The 14,003-nt window shown below is 40.9% G+C and overlaps 1 protein-coding gene across 3 annotated transcripts; it reads left to right on the top strand.

The window, feature by feature from the left end:
* Positions 1–244: 244 nt before the first annotated feature.
* On the top strand, positions 245–13,670 carry dcaf5 (ddb1 and cul4 associated factor 5). Of its 3 annotated transcripts, XM_079473523.1 has the most exons (9): positions 245–357; positions 439–720; positions 1,440–1,583; positions 1,666–1,842; positions 3,939–4,068; positions 5,312–5,525; positions 7,640–7,706; positions 7,821–7,948; positions 11,917–13,670. In XM_079473523.1, exons 2-9 carry the CDS (start codon positions 513–515, stop codon positions 13,243–13,245), a joined length of 2,397 nt encoding a protein of 798 aa, XP_079329649.1. In that variant the 5' UTR covers positions 245–357; positions 439–512; the 3' UTR covers positions 13,246–13,670. The 3 variants fall into 3 exon arrangements, with proteins under 3 accessions (XP_079329649.1, XP_079329648.1, XP_079329647.1); XM_079473522.1 differs by having other exon boundaries at positions 246–720; XM_079473521.1 differs by having other exon boundaries at positions 254–720; positions 7,640–7,948.
* The last annotated feature ends 333 nt before the right edge of the window (positions 13,671–14,003 follow it).

The raw sequence follows: 14,003 nt of genomic DNA on the forward strand, positions 1-14,003 counted from the left end.
ATCTTTTAATGACCATATACATGAATATAATATGGTTTTACGTCTTAATTCATTTAAATTATATTACAATAAAGTGGCATTAAATAACGCCATGCTGTTAAAACTCAAAGGTAAGGCGTTTACAACAAAGAGACTTTTATTAAATTAAATAGTTTTTTATTATCATTTTATTTATGCACAACTGTAATTTCCGTTATTAATTTATTAGTTTCATTATATATAAAAAAAATCCCATACGGTGTTTAGACAAATCCCTGGCATACAGGCTTCACGGGCTCTGCGTAAGTGATCCGGTTCTGTGACATCATCACGCTTGCTCCGGAGCAGGAAGTGCCGGTCGGTGGGACTCCAAATAACGTAAAGCAACCTTCTGTTATTCCTGCGCACTTCTCGCTTTGAGGGGCAAACATGTAATACTACATACTTTAACAAAACCAGCAAACCACCTTATCAATACCATGCCAGCCGGGGAGGTCTAACGGCGTTGTCTAGACGGATTTAACGGAGGCGAGATGAATGAGGAGCGGGGCTGCGGCATGCGGAGCGCCGTCGGGTTCCTCTCCCGCAGGATGATCCGCGGACAGCCGCAGCTGAAGGAGGAGTTCCAGCGGCGGAGGTTCGCCGGCTGCTCCAGCCTCTACAAGACGGACATGCTCGGCCACTTCGGCTGCGTCAACGCCATCGAGTTCTCTAACAATGGAGGACAGTGGCTGGTGTCGGGTAAGATCCTCCGGTTCTGCACGGTGATCTTTCAAATGTGGGTCAGCTAGAGAGACAGGCCGATAAAAGTCGATAACGGAGTGTAGAAGTACGCATGCTTGCAAAAACATACAAATCGAGTGTTTGCTTATGTTTGGTCTTAGTTATGGTATGTCTGATATGACATGTTCATCATTCTTGAGATATAGGCTAACCGTTAATAATACGAGACCGTTCCGTCTGGAAAAGAGTCTTCTTTACTTTTAACAACTTCTTGCCTTTGTTTCTGTTTTTTCAACTTCACACCTTCAAACTTGCTGATGTCCTCACTTTTGACTTTTAAAGATGTTATTAGATACATTATGCATGTAGGCCTATATGTGTTCAAAACTAGCTTGGTGCGTTTTGTCCCGTTTCAGACTTTGAATACATGGATGTGTGCTGTCACCTTTACTTTTGTTGTGCAAACGTGTTCGCAAAGTTTTTGCACAACAAATTTGTCACCAGAAGGTGCCTGTCAACAAATTTCTATAAAAAAAAATATATAGCTTTTGCTGTAGTGGGAATTCACCACTTTTAATAAAACATGCCTATTTTGTCTGTCTTTCAGTATTGCAACTCCGATTTTACTGTAGTCATAGTTATATTTTTCCCAATGCATGTATCTATCACGTACACTTATGCACTGAGTATTCTGATGTTGACATAAAAATGGTGACATTCCCCATTTTTTGCTACAGGTGGCGATGACCGCAGAGTGTTGCTGTGGCACATGGAGAGAGCAATACACTCAAAGACCAAACCAATCAAGTTGAAGGGGGAGCATCTTTCTAACATCTTCTGTCTGGCGTTTGACAGCACTAACAAACGTGTTTTCTCTGGAGGTGAGACGTCCCGTCCCGTTCATGATGCTCTGGGTGGGACAGAGGGGGGTGTGCCTAGTGTATAATGTTTCTGTTGCCGCAGGAAACGATGAGCAGGTGATTCTGCACGATGTGGAACGCGGCGAGACGCTCAATGTCTTTCTGCACGACGATGCCGTCTATGGTCTCTCTGTCAGTCCTGATAATGATAACGTCTTCGCCAGCTCCTCTGACGATGGCAGAATTCTCATTTGGGACACACGAGAGCCACCACATGGAGGTAAGCACACAGACATACGCACTTAAATTACACACTTTCGCAGTGTGCACATTCTAAACCCATGCCGGCCTCATGGGCCAATTTTGTGACAGTTTGTGGTCAGCTAGCATGAACTTCACAAGTTTATGCAAAACCTCAAGAGTTATGTGACCCTAGCATGATTTATTTAAAGAAATGTACATGGTCAATGTTATAAATAAGGTAGATTTGTGATTATGTAGTGAATTCTTAAAAATGCGTAAATTTACATATTTCTTTCAACTTAATTAATTGAGTTGCAAAATCTGTTTTGAAGTTGAAACAAAAGAAAATGGATTTTCAAAGATTTGGAACCCACTATATCGCAAACACACACACACTCTGAACACAATACACATATTTGGAACATGTACAAACCCGGTAAACATACACACATGCCTTGTGTACTCTGACTGTCACAGGTAAGTGGATTAAAAGATGTTGGTAGTAGTATTGGATTAAACCGCAACTCGCATGACTTCAGTTACGCTCGACTTGTGTTTACAGTGAGGGAAATAATTATTTGATCCCCTGCTGATTTTGTAAGTTTGCCTGCTTACAAAGTATTGAAGGGTCTATATCAGTTAAAATAAACCTACCACAAAACTTAGAGACAGAATATAAAAAAGGAGAATTTTTTTAATATAAAGATTATTAATTGATTTGCATTTCAGTCAGTGAAATAAGTATTTGATCCACGAGCAAAACTTGACTTTGTGGAGAAACCCTTGTTGGCAAGCACAGAGGTAAGACATTTCTGATAGTTGGTCACCAGGTTAGCACATGTGTCAGGATTCATATTAGTCCACTCTTCTGTAAATCTTTAAAGGCTTTTTTTTACTCACCCACATGACGTTAAACATGTTTAGGGAACTTCCGGCATACAAAGGAGCACAATTTAAGATATTTAGGTGACGTCCGAGAGATTTCCAGGCCTCCTCATAGACATCCTGGTGTCATTTTTTGCCAAGGTCCAGAAAACTACTTAAGACATTGTTAAATTGGTCCATCCGCACATAGTGGCTCAGTATAATTTTTATGAAGTGACGAGAATAAACAAAGACTTTAATCGATATATTCTCTGTCTTGTCAGTGTAGTGCGTGTGTTCACAAGAGCACTTCTTCGTCTTCTTCTTGGACGAGAGCACTTTGACCCATGCATATAAGGTTTCCGAACACCGCATGGGGCTTGCTCCTTTTGGTGCTCTGACTCACAATGCGGAAAGGTGCTGTCGTTCAAGAAGACAAAGAAGAAGTGCTCTTGTGAACGCTTGCCAAATATGACAAGACAGAGGAGAATATATTGATTACATTCAGTATTTTGATTTGTTTTTGGCACATAAAGCATTCTCGTCGCTTCAAAAAATTGTAGTTTTAGCCTCCACAGATTTTCTAAAGGACTAGAGTCTAGAGACTGGCTAGGACTTTTATTGTCTTGGCAATTTGTTGCCTATTCAAGGTTTGTGCAGGTCTACAATCTTGTCCCTGACATCCTTTGAAACCTATTTGGTCTTGACCATGATGGTTTAATGGAAGATACAGATCCTGATGGCAGGCATCTTTTAAATACATAACAAGCTGATTTGGGAGTACTTTCGTAAAGTGACAGGACTAATCTGTGGTCCAAATAGGCGCATAACCAATCTGTGGAGCCAGAATTCTTGCTGGTTGGTAGGGGATCAAATACTTATTTCACTGACCGAAATGCAAATGGATTTATGACCTTTACTGTATATACATTTTTCCCAGACTCTTTGGTTTCTATCAGTTTATAAACCTACCATAAAAATTATAGATCCTATATTTAATTGTGAGCATGCAAACTAGCAAAATCATCAGAGGATCAAATAAAGATTTCCCTCACTTTATTTATGTTCTCAGTGGTTTGAGTGAAATGTTAGTTTTTTACTGTAGGTTTGTTTATACTAATTCTGTATCTAATCCCGTATGATAAAGTATCTAACCTAATGAAGCTTAAATACATATCTGATGTTCTTTTTGATTTTGTGATTCAGATCGTCTTTGCCAGAAATTGTGTTGTAGAACTTGTGTTACTCTTATACTGTTGTACGTTCTAGAACCGTTCTGTTTGGCCAACTACCCCTCGGCATTCCACAGTGTGATGTTTAACCCTGTTGAACCCCGTCTACTGGCCACCGCAAACTCTAAAGAGGGGGTGGGTCTGTGGGACATTCGTAAACCTCGCAGGTGAGATGGAGATAGGTTGGAAAAACTGAGGACAAACACTGACTCACTCTCTTTCAAAGTGCTCTTCAGCTATGTTCTACGGAAAAATTGTTGAACACATCCATATGGAGCCCCAATTTGTCCCAAATTACAATTAATCTAATATTATAATACATTTTTAAAACCCATAACCAGTACAAACCCATATAAAAAATTGTTTTTGCAATATTGTCAGTGTACATTAAGCGCTACAGACGTTAAACAACTGAGACACATCAGTTTAACGGCATGCTGTCCGTTCTTTAAAGGCTGTTACTCGCCAGGTTATTTCCATCTGTACATCTGACTGGATAAGCCACAATCAAATATGCATGCCTATACTTCATCGTGTTATAAGTAACTGATCTCTTTCCAGAAAAAGGCTTATAATCATTCCAGTGCAAGTATGGACTAAAACTGGTCTAAATTACAGTGGACTGAGTCAGATCTGTGGGCGTGGCTTATTGTTTTGACTAAATCCTTGGTGTTTCAAGTCTTGCGAAACCTTTACCCTGACCCACACCCTAACCTTCTAAACACCAAGGATTTAGTGAGAGCCCTGTATGCTCTTTGACCCATGACGTATTAACAACAACTTATACGTGAGCATTGATAAAAACATAATTTAGTAACAAGAATTTAATTTATTGGCACTTACATTAATAACAGACGTCCACCTTAAAGTTTTCCGCTACTGTATATTTATTTGATTTACTTTTGAAATGTAACCGATGCTCCGCTCCCGTGGCATCATGGGAAGTGTCCACCGATCCACACTCACAAATCTAGCAGTAGACCATCCGGGTATTTGTCTCCTATTGTTTTTTGCATACAGAGGTTTGGTACCTACTATAGAGGGTATGCATAGATGTCACTTTCCCACGTGAACACGCCGTGACACGCCCCCCTTGAGAGCCAGGACACGTTCCCCGGAGTGTTTAGCCCCCCCATGGAGCGTGCCCACGTGGTAAAGTGATGACACATCCATACCCTCTATTCATGACTCATACTCATTTTTGCTAACTATATAGTATGAAAGTAGGCGATTTTGGATGCAGATTTTGTCTCAGGGCTTAGCTGTCTGCTGTTCTGCCCGAGACCAGCAGAGGACAGCAGAGTTTGTGTTTGTAAAGATGTTCTCAGTTTTGGCCACTTGATTTTTTTAATCATCATATTCATATGATAATACTTTATAATAATTCACTTTTTTCTCTCTGTGCTGTAGTTCTCTTTTGAGGTACGGAGGGAGTTTGTCTCTTCAGAGTGCCATGAGCGTGCGTTTCAACAGCATGGGGACTCAGCTGTTGGCCCTGCGCAGACGTCTGCCTCCTGTCTTGTACGAGCTGCACTCCCGTCTGCCCAGCTTCCAGTTCGATAACCAGGGCTACTTCAACTCCTGCACCATGAAGAGCTGCTGCTTCGCAGGAGATCGAGATCAGGTTAGATAAACACCAGAAAGGATCAGCTAGTCAGTGCGTAGTCAACTAGTCGGTTTAAAAGAAGACGACATCTATCATTAGACATTTTTAATTGGTTTGGGGTTATGTTTGCCTGATACAGGTTTAACTTTTGTACAGGTTTGTTTTGCTAAAATGTTTTTCTCACCATCTCAAAGGAAAGCTCATGACTGAATGCATGAATTAAGCAATATTTAACTACTACACAGACTCAAGGTGCACTTTAAGGGATTTTAAGTAAACACAACATTCAGACAGTGATCAGAAGTACATGAAGTAATAAAGTATTCATTTAAATATGTATCTTCAATATGTATATTTATCGCATTAAATTTACACTAACAAAACATCGCCATTGTAACCGACGAGGCTTATGTGTTAGGCAAGCTCAATGTCAGTTTTACAGACCTCCATATTTTTTTGTAGTAGTTTGGTTTATAGTAGTGGACATTTCCAGTCAAAACTCAAATATCTAGCCATCAGTTATATTTTCTTAAACCTTTGTCAATAAATTCCATACATCAGAAAATCTTTTTATACACATGCTTTATGTATCTGACAAAAAAGGACAGTTTTGACAAAATGCTTTATTGAATTAAAAATACATAAACCAGAAGCAATAATACCCAACAAATAACCGATGGCTCCTTATAGGACATGAAACATTTTTAAATATAGTTCTATATAGTCCTAGTTCCATGGGCGGTTGTAAGGTGAATGGATATCCGGGGCTTAGCCCAGAGACCTCCACATAAGTGCTTGAATACTGTGGTGTAGCAAGTCAGGTCCGGCCTCATATGCAAAAACTTTTAACGGGCCACCTCCATCTGTTCGCGAATGCGTTGCGCATTACTGGACATTGGTTGTTTACTCAGGTTTGTTATTTAAATGTTAATGCGTCAAAAGACACAAAATGTCAACAGCCCCTTAGTGATTTACAACGTCAGTCAGAACTCATAGTAGGTTTCTGTCAAGTCCTCCGATGATTTGAAATATCTCGAAGAGGTGAATTTGTTACAGATGCGGCATTTAATGATCAGCCAGTCCTGTTAATGTACTGTATGTCTGGTTGAGAGTAATACTGTATGTGTGGGTATGTGACACTTAGATCAGTCATTGCACAGAATTGTGCGTGTGCATGTTTGTGGTGAAGTGTGTTGAGGTATGTTGAGTAATGGAATGTTGTGTTAAGTCTTGTAGGAGCATGTTTTTTATCAGTGATGAATCTAAAGCTGAGCAGATGCTGGACTGCGTGTTGGTGGATGTGCTGCAGTGTTTGATTTGTGTTTGGCTGATGTGTATGTTTGTCCAGCTGTCTCTCCTTTCCACACAACTGTGTCCCTCTTCCCTGAAGAAGTCTGATATACAGTATATGCATCCAGGCCAGCTGACAGTCTTGCCTGGGCCCGGGACAAGATAATCTTAGATGGGCCCCCCCGTGCCCAGATCTCTCCTTTTCCCTTGCTCTTCCTCTCCTCTGCTCTTCCTCTCATGTTCCTCTCCTCTGCTGTTCCTCTCCTCTCATGTTCCTCTCTGTTTCTTACCTTGCTCTACATTGACTTCACTAGTTCCAGCTTCACCGTCTGGGCCCCCCCCTATCCTGGGCCCGGGACAACAGACCCGTTTGTCCCCCCCTATCGGCGGGCCTGTATGCATCTATAGCTTATCAGCTGTGTGTGTTAAGCCTTAATATAGTCTGCTAAAACTATTAAAACATCTCTGTTAATTGAAATGAAATAAAACCTAAATTGGCCTAAATATATTTTGATACACTTAATTCAGTTTATAGCTGAGGCAACGTTTTCCTTTTTTTTTTGGTTTAACATGAGGCAGTAAAATTATTAACAAAAAATAAATTAAACTTAATGAATAAACAAATAAAATGACAACCTAAACATTTATAAAAAAATATATATTAACATAAGAAAAAGCACATTAAAAATATGACTGAAACTACAATAAAAAATTGAAAGCAAAACGGTGTAATAGTGAAGCTGATCCTGAGCTTGTTGTGTATGAATATATCTTTTCAGAAGCTTCTCATAGATTGTGTTGTGTATCTGGTGCAGTAATATGTCTTTTTTTTTGGTTCTCAGTACATCCTGTCTGGCTCTGATGATTTTAACCTTTACATGTGGAGAATCCCCACCAACCCGGATGCAGGTAATCCGAGCACCCTCAGGTCAAGCGTATCTAATGTTGTCGCTTGTGTTCATATGGTAAATTTGCAGTCGGTGACATATAACCTTTATGGACATTCCCTTTATGTCCCTACAGGAGGTGTCGGTCGGGTGGTAAACGGGGCCTTCATGGTACTGAAGGGTCATCGGTCTATTGTAAATCAAGTTCGCTTTAACCCACACACATACATGATCTGCTCCTCCGGCGTGGAGAAGGTCATTAAGGTTAGTCGACGCTATTATAAAAATGACAACATACCACAGCAGTGTTTAACATTACAACAAAGTGATACATTTTTGCAGATACTTGAAAAGAATCATTGGCTCCAAAATGGTCTCACCCTCATGTTGTTTAAAACATGAATAACAGCATCAGTTGTCAGTCTGTTGCTCAAATAAACATTATGTGGCTTCAGAAGACGTTGAATCTAGCACACATGACACTTTGTGATACTTTTATGGTGCATTTTTGTCATTTCTGGAGCTTGGCAGAGTTTTAGGTGTTTGGAAAAACATGTGGATGGGTATTAAAAGAGAGTTTCTGGATAACAATTTCTTTATCAGAGACACGAGCAGACCTGCCATACACACATGCAGGGAGACACACAGGAAAGGAGAACGTGCATGAACTTGTGTCTGGCCTCGGTTTAGCTTTAAATGAATTTCTTGTGTCCCTGGTTCGGTACACCGAAGACAAAATTTGTGCTTCAATTGACCTGTCTCACTCTTTACCTTTCTTACTATTTTTCGGTCATTTATCAGCAGATTATTAACAGCTGAATGTTACATCTTCCCAAATGCAACTTCATGAAAAATATAAAGATGTAATTGGTGGACTTCTAATATTGGTCCTCATCTCAGGGTGTTAAGGGTGTCATAATAACCACAGGATCTTAATGTTTTTCAGTATGTTGTCTTGTTCTGCTTCTCTGTCCTTATGTGCTGTTGTGGTGATGTTTTATATGTGTGTGAGAATGACACTATAGTTTATCTTTAGCTGGTTCTTGTGAAATCTTGTTTGGCTGGGAGAAGATATGTTGAGTAACACTAGCACACTGTTGTCTGTTGCTACGATCTAGGATTATGTAGCCATGTTTTGTGACACATTTTGCTCTCTGCTGTGTTTGTACAAATACAGTGATCATGTTCAACATCCATCTGCAATCCTGCGTAAACCCTTATCGATTCTGATGTTCTGACTTACAAGCTCTCGATTCAGATATTTCTAAAAGGATCTGTAAATATCACATTACAACTTTCCGCTCTGCATATAACGGATTACTTTATGTGCTGTAAATGACTCAAATTTAAATTAATCCATAGATAAATGTATCAATAAACAAATCAATAAAAAAATGAAGCGACAGAAATAATAAAACCCACAAATACAATAGGTTTCTAGTGCTACGCGAGCGAGCGTGCAAGCAGCGATTCCCAGGTTCGAGCAGTCTAAAGCGTCAAGATTGTTAAGAATGAAGAGAACTAGCAGCCAAAAGGCGCTGCCTTTAGTAGGTGACCTCGGAGCTAGTTCTTGAGTTATGGCCATTTTAATGTAAAAGGCTCCGCATATTTAGAACTTTTGGCGTGCGTCCCTTATCGACCTTAAAAGGAAATTTCAACTTTTTTTCGATTATTTACATTCACACTCCACAGAAGTCATCTGCATTGGTTTGGTTCCGATCGGTTGAAAAACCAGGGACTAGTTCGCAAAAGAAGGTTTTTAACATCATCAGCGATTACTCACGAACCGTTTGATCGACAGAAGCGTGTCCAGAGGCAAAGTTGTTCAGAATGAGAGGAGCTATCATATGATGTAAATAGTTTGAGTATATGTCAAATGTCACGTGATACACAATTGTTTATGCACTCTAAAACCGTTACTTCGCCCCCCGGTGGCTGAATGAGTTCATATTTCTTACAGATCTTCAGGACCATGAGTCGAACAAGCCCAGCGAGTGTCGTTTCAATCGGCCCACGTTAACCCTGTCTAATGAGTGCTCAAAATTCATTGGCCGATGGCGGCCATGTTTTTGAGAAACGCCAAAGTCCTTTTATACAGTCATGGTAAATGACACAAAGACACACCATACCAAATAATAAGCCGATCGGGCAAACGGTTGGGTAGTTATAGCCCTTTTCGAGTTCTTTGCTATTATAGCGCCAAACACCGAGTCTTTTTTTATTGTGACCCCAGACTGAGGGTCTACACATACGGTCTAAGCCCGGTGAAGATAGCTCAAATGGTTCACGAGTTATGGTCATTTTAGTGAAATAGGCTACTTCCGGTTTTGATGTTTTAGAGCCCTCTAGCAACGCTGAATCGAAATTTCAACTTTTTGCGTTGGTTTGGTTCCGATCGGGCAAAAATCCAGGGACTAGTTCATTTTTTTTTCATAATTTCATTGCATACTGGAAATGAAATTGGAGATTTCACGTTTTTTAAGTTTTGAGCCAATTATTACAATGATATAAAACACTTGGGTGTGCGACAAACATTTTAGGAGTTACGAATGCAAACGCGCTCAGCATCGCTGTAGCGCCTCCTATGGACCGACATGGCTGGCTCCGAGTATCAGAGTAGCGTGCAAGACTACTACCATCTGACCAAGTCTCGAGTTTCTACGACTTTCGGTTTGGGCTGGGCTACGCGTTTTATGGCGGAATAATAATAATAATAAGAATAAAAATCCTTACAAAAACAATAGGTTTTCAGCACTACGTGCTCGAAACCCTAAATACAATAGGTTTCGAGCGCTTCACAGACATCATGGTGTATAGGATACTTGATAGTGTGTCAGACTCGTGTTAGTTTCCGACTGATCAGTGGTTGGAATCCTGCTTGGAGCAGTTTTGGTTAGGAATGGCTGCACGTCTAAATTAATCCTTTATCACCTAATTTCTGCATTTATATCTGTATTCATTAATTTCATAATTCGTGCAGTTTATACACTTCATGAAGTCATTTCTTATCTTTCAAGAAAACTACCATTTGTGAGAACATGTAAGTGAATGAATATGCTCTCCCGACTAGGTTAAGTTCACAGAGTAAGTTTATCTCGGGTTTGAAATACCTCGCTTTCTGAAACGGAAAACACTTTTTATGAGAAGGTGATCTTAAATTCGACAACACGCAATGAATGAATGATATGCTCCCTGTTGTAAAAAGAAAAGTGACATCTAGTGTATAGTCGTAGCAATAACATTCACATTGATGAATTTTCAGTGTTTGCGGAAATATGAAAGAGAAAAAGATCTATTTACAGCTTTTGAGAATCGATATTGAATCGACCGCATTTAAAAAACAATTTATAGATTTTTTTTGCCCAGCCCTATACAGTGGCATCTAAAATGATGAGTCTATTTAACGTTTTTGTAACTTATTTGTTTTTATTAAATTGTCTGCATAACAATTTAAAGAGGAGCATTTTATAAAAAAATGGTCATGAATTACATTGTGTCTTAAAGGGACAGTTCACCCAAAAAATACAAATTCTGTCTTCATTTACTCACCCTCTTATTTGTTTCAAATCTGCATACATTTCTTTGTTCTGATGAACACAGAGAAAGATGTTTGGAAGAATGATTGCAACCAAACAGTTCTTGGCCACCATTGACTACCATAGAAGGAAAAATGACCCAGAACAGTTTATTTTGGTGCATTCTTCAAAATATCTTCTTTTGTGTTCAACAGAAAAAAGAAATTTTAACTGAAATTTTCCTACAATGGTATTCAATGGTGGCCAAGACCTGTTTGGTTACAAACATTCTTCCAAATATATTTTTCTGTGTTCGTAAAGATTTGGAACAACTTGAGGGAGAGTAAATTATGTCTCAATTTTCATTTTTGGGTGAACCGTCCTTTAATATTTGGTATGTACCAATTTTGCTTTAATTTTGGCACTCAATGCTGACATCACTCATTTTATTCAGGTTCCTGTCAGTCCTACGAATTCAGTATATCCCAGCATGATTTACTGATTTAAAGAGCATCTTGTGTGCTCTAGTGGAAGCAAGCAAATGTGATCTTTTTACAAAAGAATTTTTACCTTTTCTGTTCAGTTTTTCTGTACTGAGCCATTTTGGCCCTCAATGTCTCGGGGTGTAAATCTGACTCTCTCTCTCTCTCTCTCTCTCTCTCTCTCTCTCCCTCTCTCCCTCTCTCCCTCTCCCTCTCCCTCTCTCTCTCTCTGCAGGTATGGAGTCCATATCAGCAGCCAGACAGTATTGGTGATCTGGATGGATTGGTGGAGGAAAAGTCTCGCTCTCTCTACACCCATGAGGAATACATCAGCCTGGTCCTCAACAGTGGAAGCGGCTTATCACATGATTACGTCAACCAATCAGTGCAGGAGGACCCCCGAATGATGGCTTTCTTTGACTCGCTGGTCCGACGCGAGATCGAGGGCTGGAGCTCGGATTCGGACACAGATTTGAGCGAGGGTGCGATTATGCAGCTGCACGCGAGAGCTCGTCGTTCTGCGCGACCCACACAGCGATCTCCTGCCAATGTATCTGCCGTTCATCAGAGCGACTCTGACAACTCCTCTGCGTCCTCGTTGGCTGGCCCCGATGCTTCGGGGAGTGAGCGAACTGATCAGGACAGGGGCGAGTCACAGACAAGCGGGGCAGGGCCTCGTGAATCGTCATTTCTGCTCGACCTTGTGAACGAGGACTCCGATTCCAGCGGGTTCTGGTTAGACCCAATGCCTCGTCCCAGATCCCCCAGTCCACGTGAGAACTCAAGCCTCTCCAGCCATGCTTCCTCGATAGGTGTGGCCTCTAGCTCTGTCTCCTCCCCCAGTTCATCCTCTAGCTCGTCCTCCAGCAGTGACGGCATCGATGAGGAGCTGCGTAGGAGCAGGATGCGACAACGCAACGCTTCCAGGTGGAGGCGCCATATGGGCCTTTCTGGCAGAGATTCTGCCACCAGTCTTCATGCCGCAACAGATTTCTCCAGCTACCCCAGCATATCCATCCACGAACCGTTATCGCCTTCTTCATCGTCAGGTGATGAAAGTCGCTCTGTTAGGAATCATGGGAAAGAAAAGGCAAGCGGACACACCTCAAGCCCTGCACACTTATCTGACAGACAAGCACAATCCAGATTTAGAAGTCGCATCACTTCCTCTCGTTTAGGCGGTGATGCTTGCGTTGAGAGAGCGAAATCACGAGTAGGCTGGTGTGTGGAGTCTGGGGAGGAACTAGAGAGCGGAAGAACTAGTGGGGAAGATTTAAGTGCAACACACAGTGCTGGGGAGGAAGTAAATGCAATGCTTTGCAGTCACACCAATTCAAGCTCTAGTGTTAACGGACATCCACATACCGATGTGGAGAGTGAGAGCCGTGCAGACTCCGTTCACCCAGAAGCCTCTAGGGCAGACTCTGATCTCAATAGAAACTCTGCAGACTCCAGGACCCGGGGGGACACCTCTAGCAGGGAGTCAGTCAGTGTGAAACGGACTTGTTCAGACTCCGGAGACGAGGAGAGTTCTCCCTCCGAGAAAAAGGCTAAAACATGCTGATGGATTGGCTTAGAGTCCGATTTATCTTGAGTTGTTAAAGTTTGGACTATTTCAACATCTTTTGGTTTTCGACTTTTTAAACCAACTTCCCTTTCCCTCTTTTTCTGATGTCATGCATTCTGAGGTCATACCGCAGTGATGACACTAAAAAAATTATAGTAATATTAATATGGTACAGAAAAATAATAAATGCAGTGCTTTTGGTTTCATAATATTTTCGTTTCATAGAACCTGTGACCTTTCTGTGGGGGTTTTTGGTTCGTTTGAAGCTGCGAAGAGAAAAAAGGGTTTTGAGCATTTCCTAAAGAAGGCCCGTTTCAGTGGGACTAGGGGGTCGGGGGCAAGAAACAGTGTTTCCATGGTAACCTCATTGAACAGCAGCTGTTTAAGTTGTGCATTAAAGTTCTGTTCCAGTGTTTCCATAGAAACAGTTTGCTGTGTGTCTTCTTCCTCATCATGCGCTGTTACGATCATCATCAAGCATGAAGTAGCTCAGTGAAATTTCTGGATGAGTGTTCTAGGATTTTACACTAAGATATTCTGATGTGAAAATCGTCACCATGGCGATCCATCAGTATCTGATCTCCATCTGTCAACTGGAGAGGCTTTAGTTGTCAAGGTTTAGGCCCAAATGAAAGATTTGGTAGATTTATATGATTTAAAATGAGTATTTTCTCCTTGTTGGGTTTTATGGTAATTGGAGTTCAAAAGGCAATATAAACCGCATAGTATAGATTTGACTATTGATCGATATTTCA

The sequence above is a fragment of the Barbatula barbatula genome, assembly GCF_947034865.1.
Source record: "Barbatula barbatula genome assembly, chromosome: 14".
NCBI lineage: Eukaryota > Metazoa > Chordata > Actinopteri > Cypriniformes > Nemacheilidae > Barbatula > Barbatula barbatula.

Excerpts from the sequence above, each read along its gene's own strand:
- dcaf5 (XM_079473521.1), top strand. The coding sequence starts at position 513 with ATGAATGAGGAGCGGGGCTGCGGCATGCGGAGCGCCGTCGGGTTCCTC. Across the intron at positions 1,584-1,665 it reads CAAACGTGTTTTCTCTGGAG|GAAACGATGAGCAGGTGATT; the intron begins GTGAGACGTCCC and ends CTGTTGCCGCAG. Across the intron at positions 5,526-7,639 it reads TCGCAGGAGATCGAGATCAG|TACATCCTGTCTGGCTCTGA; the intron begins GTTAGATAAACA and ends TTTGGTTCTCAG.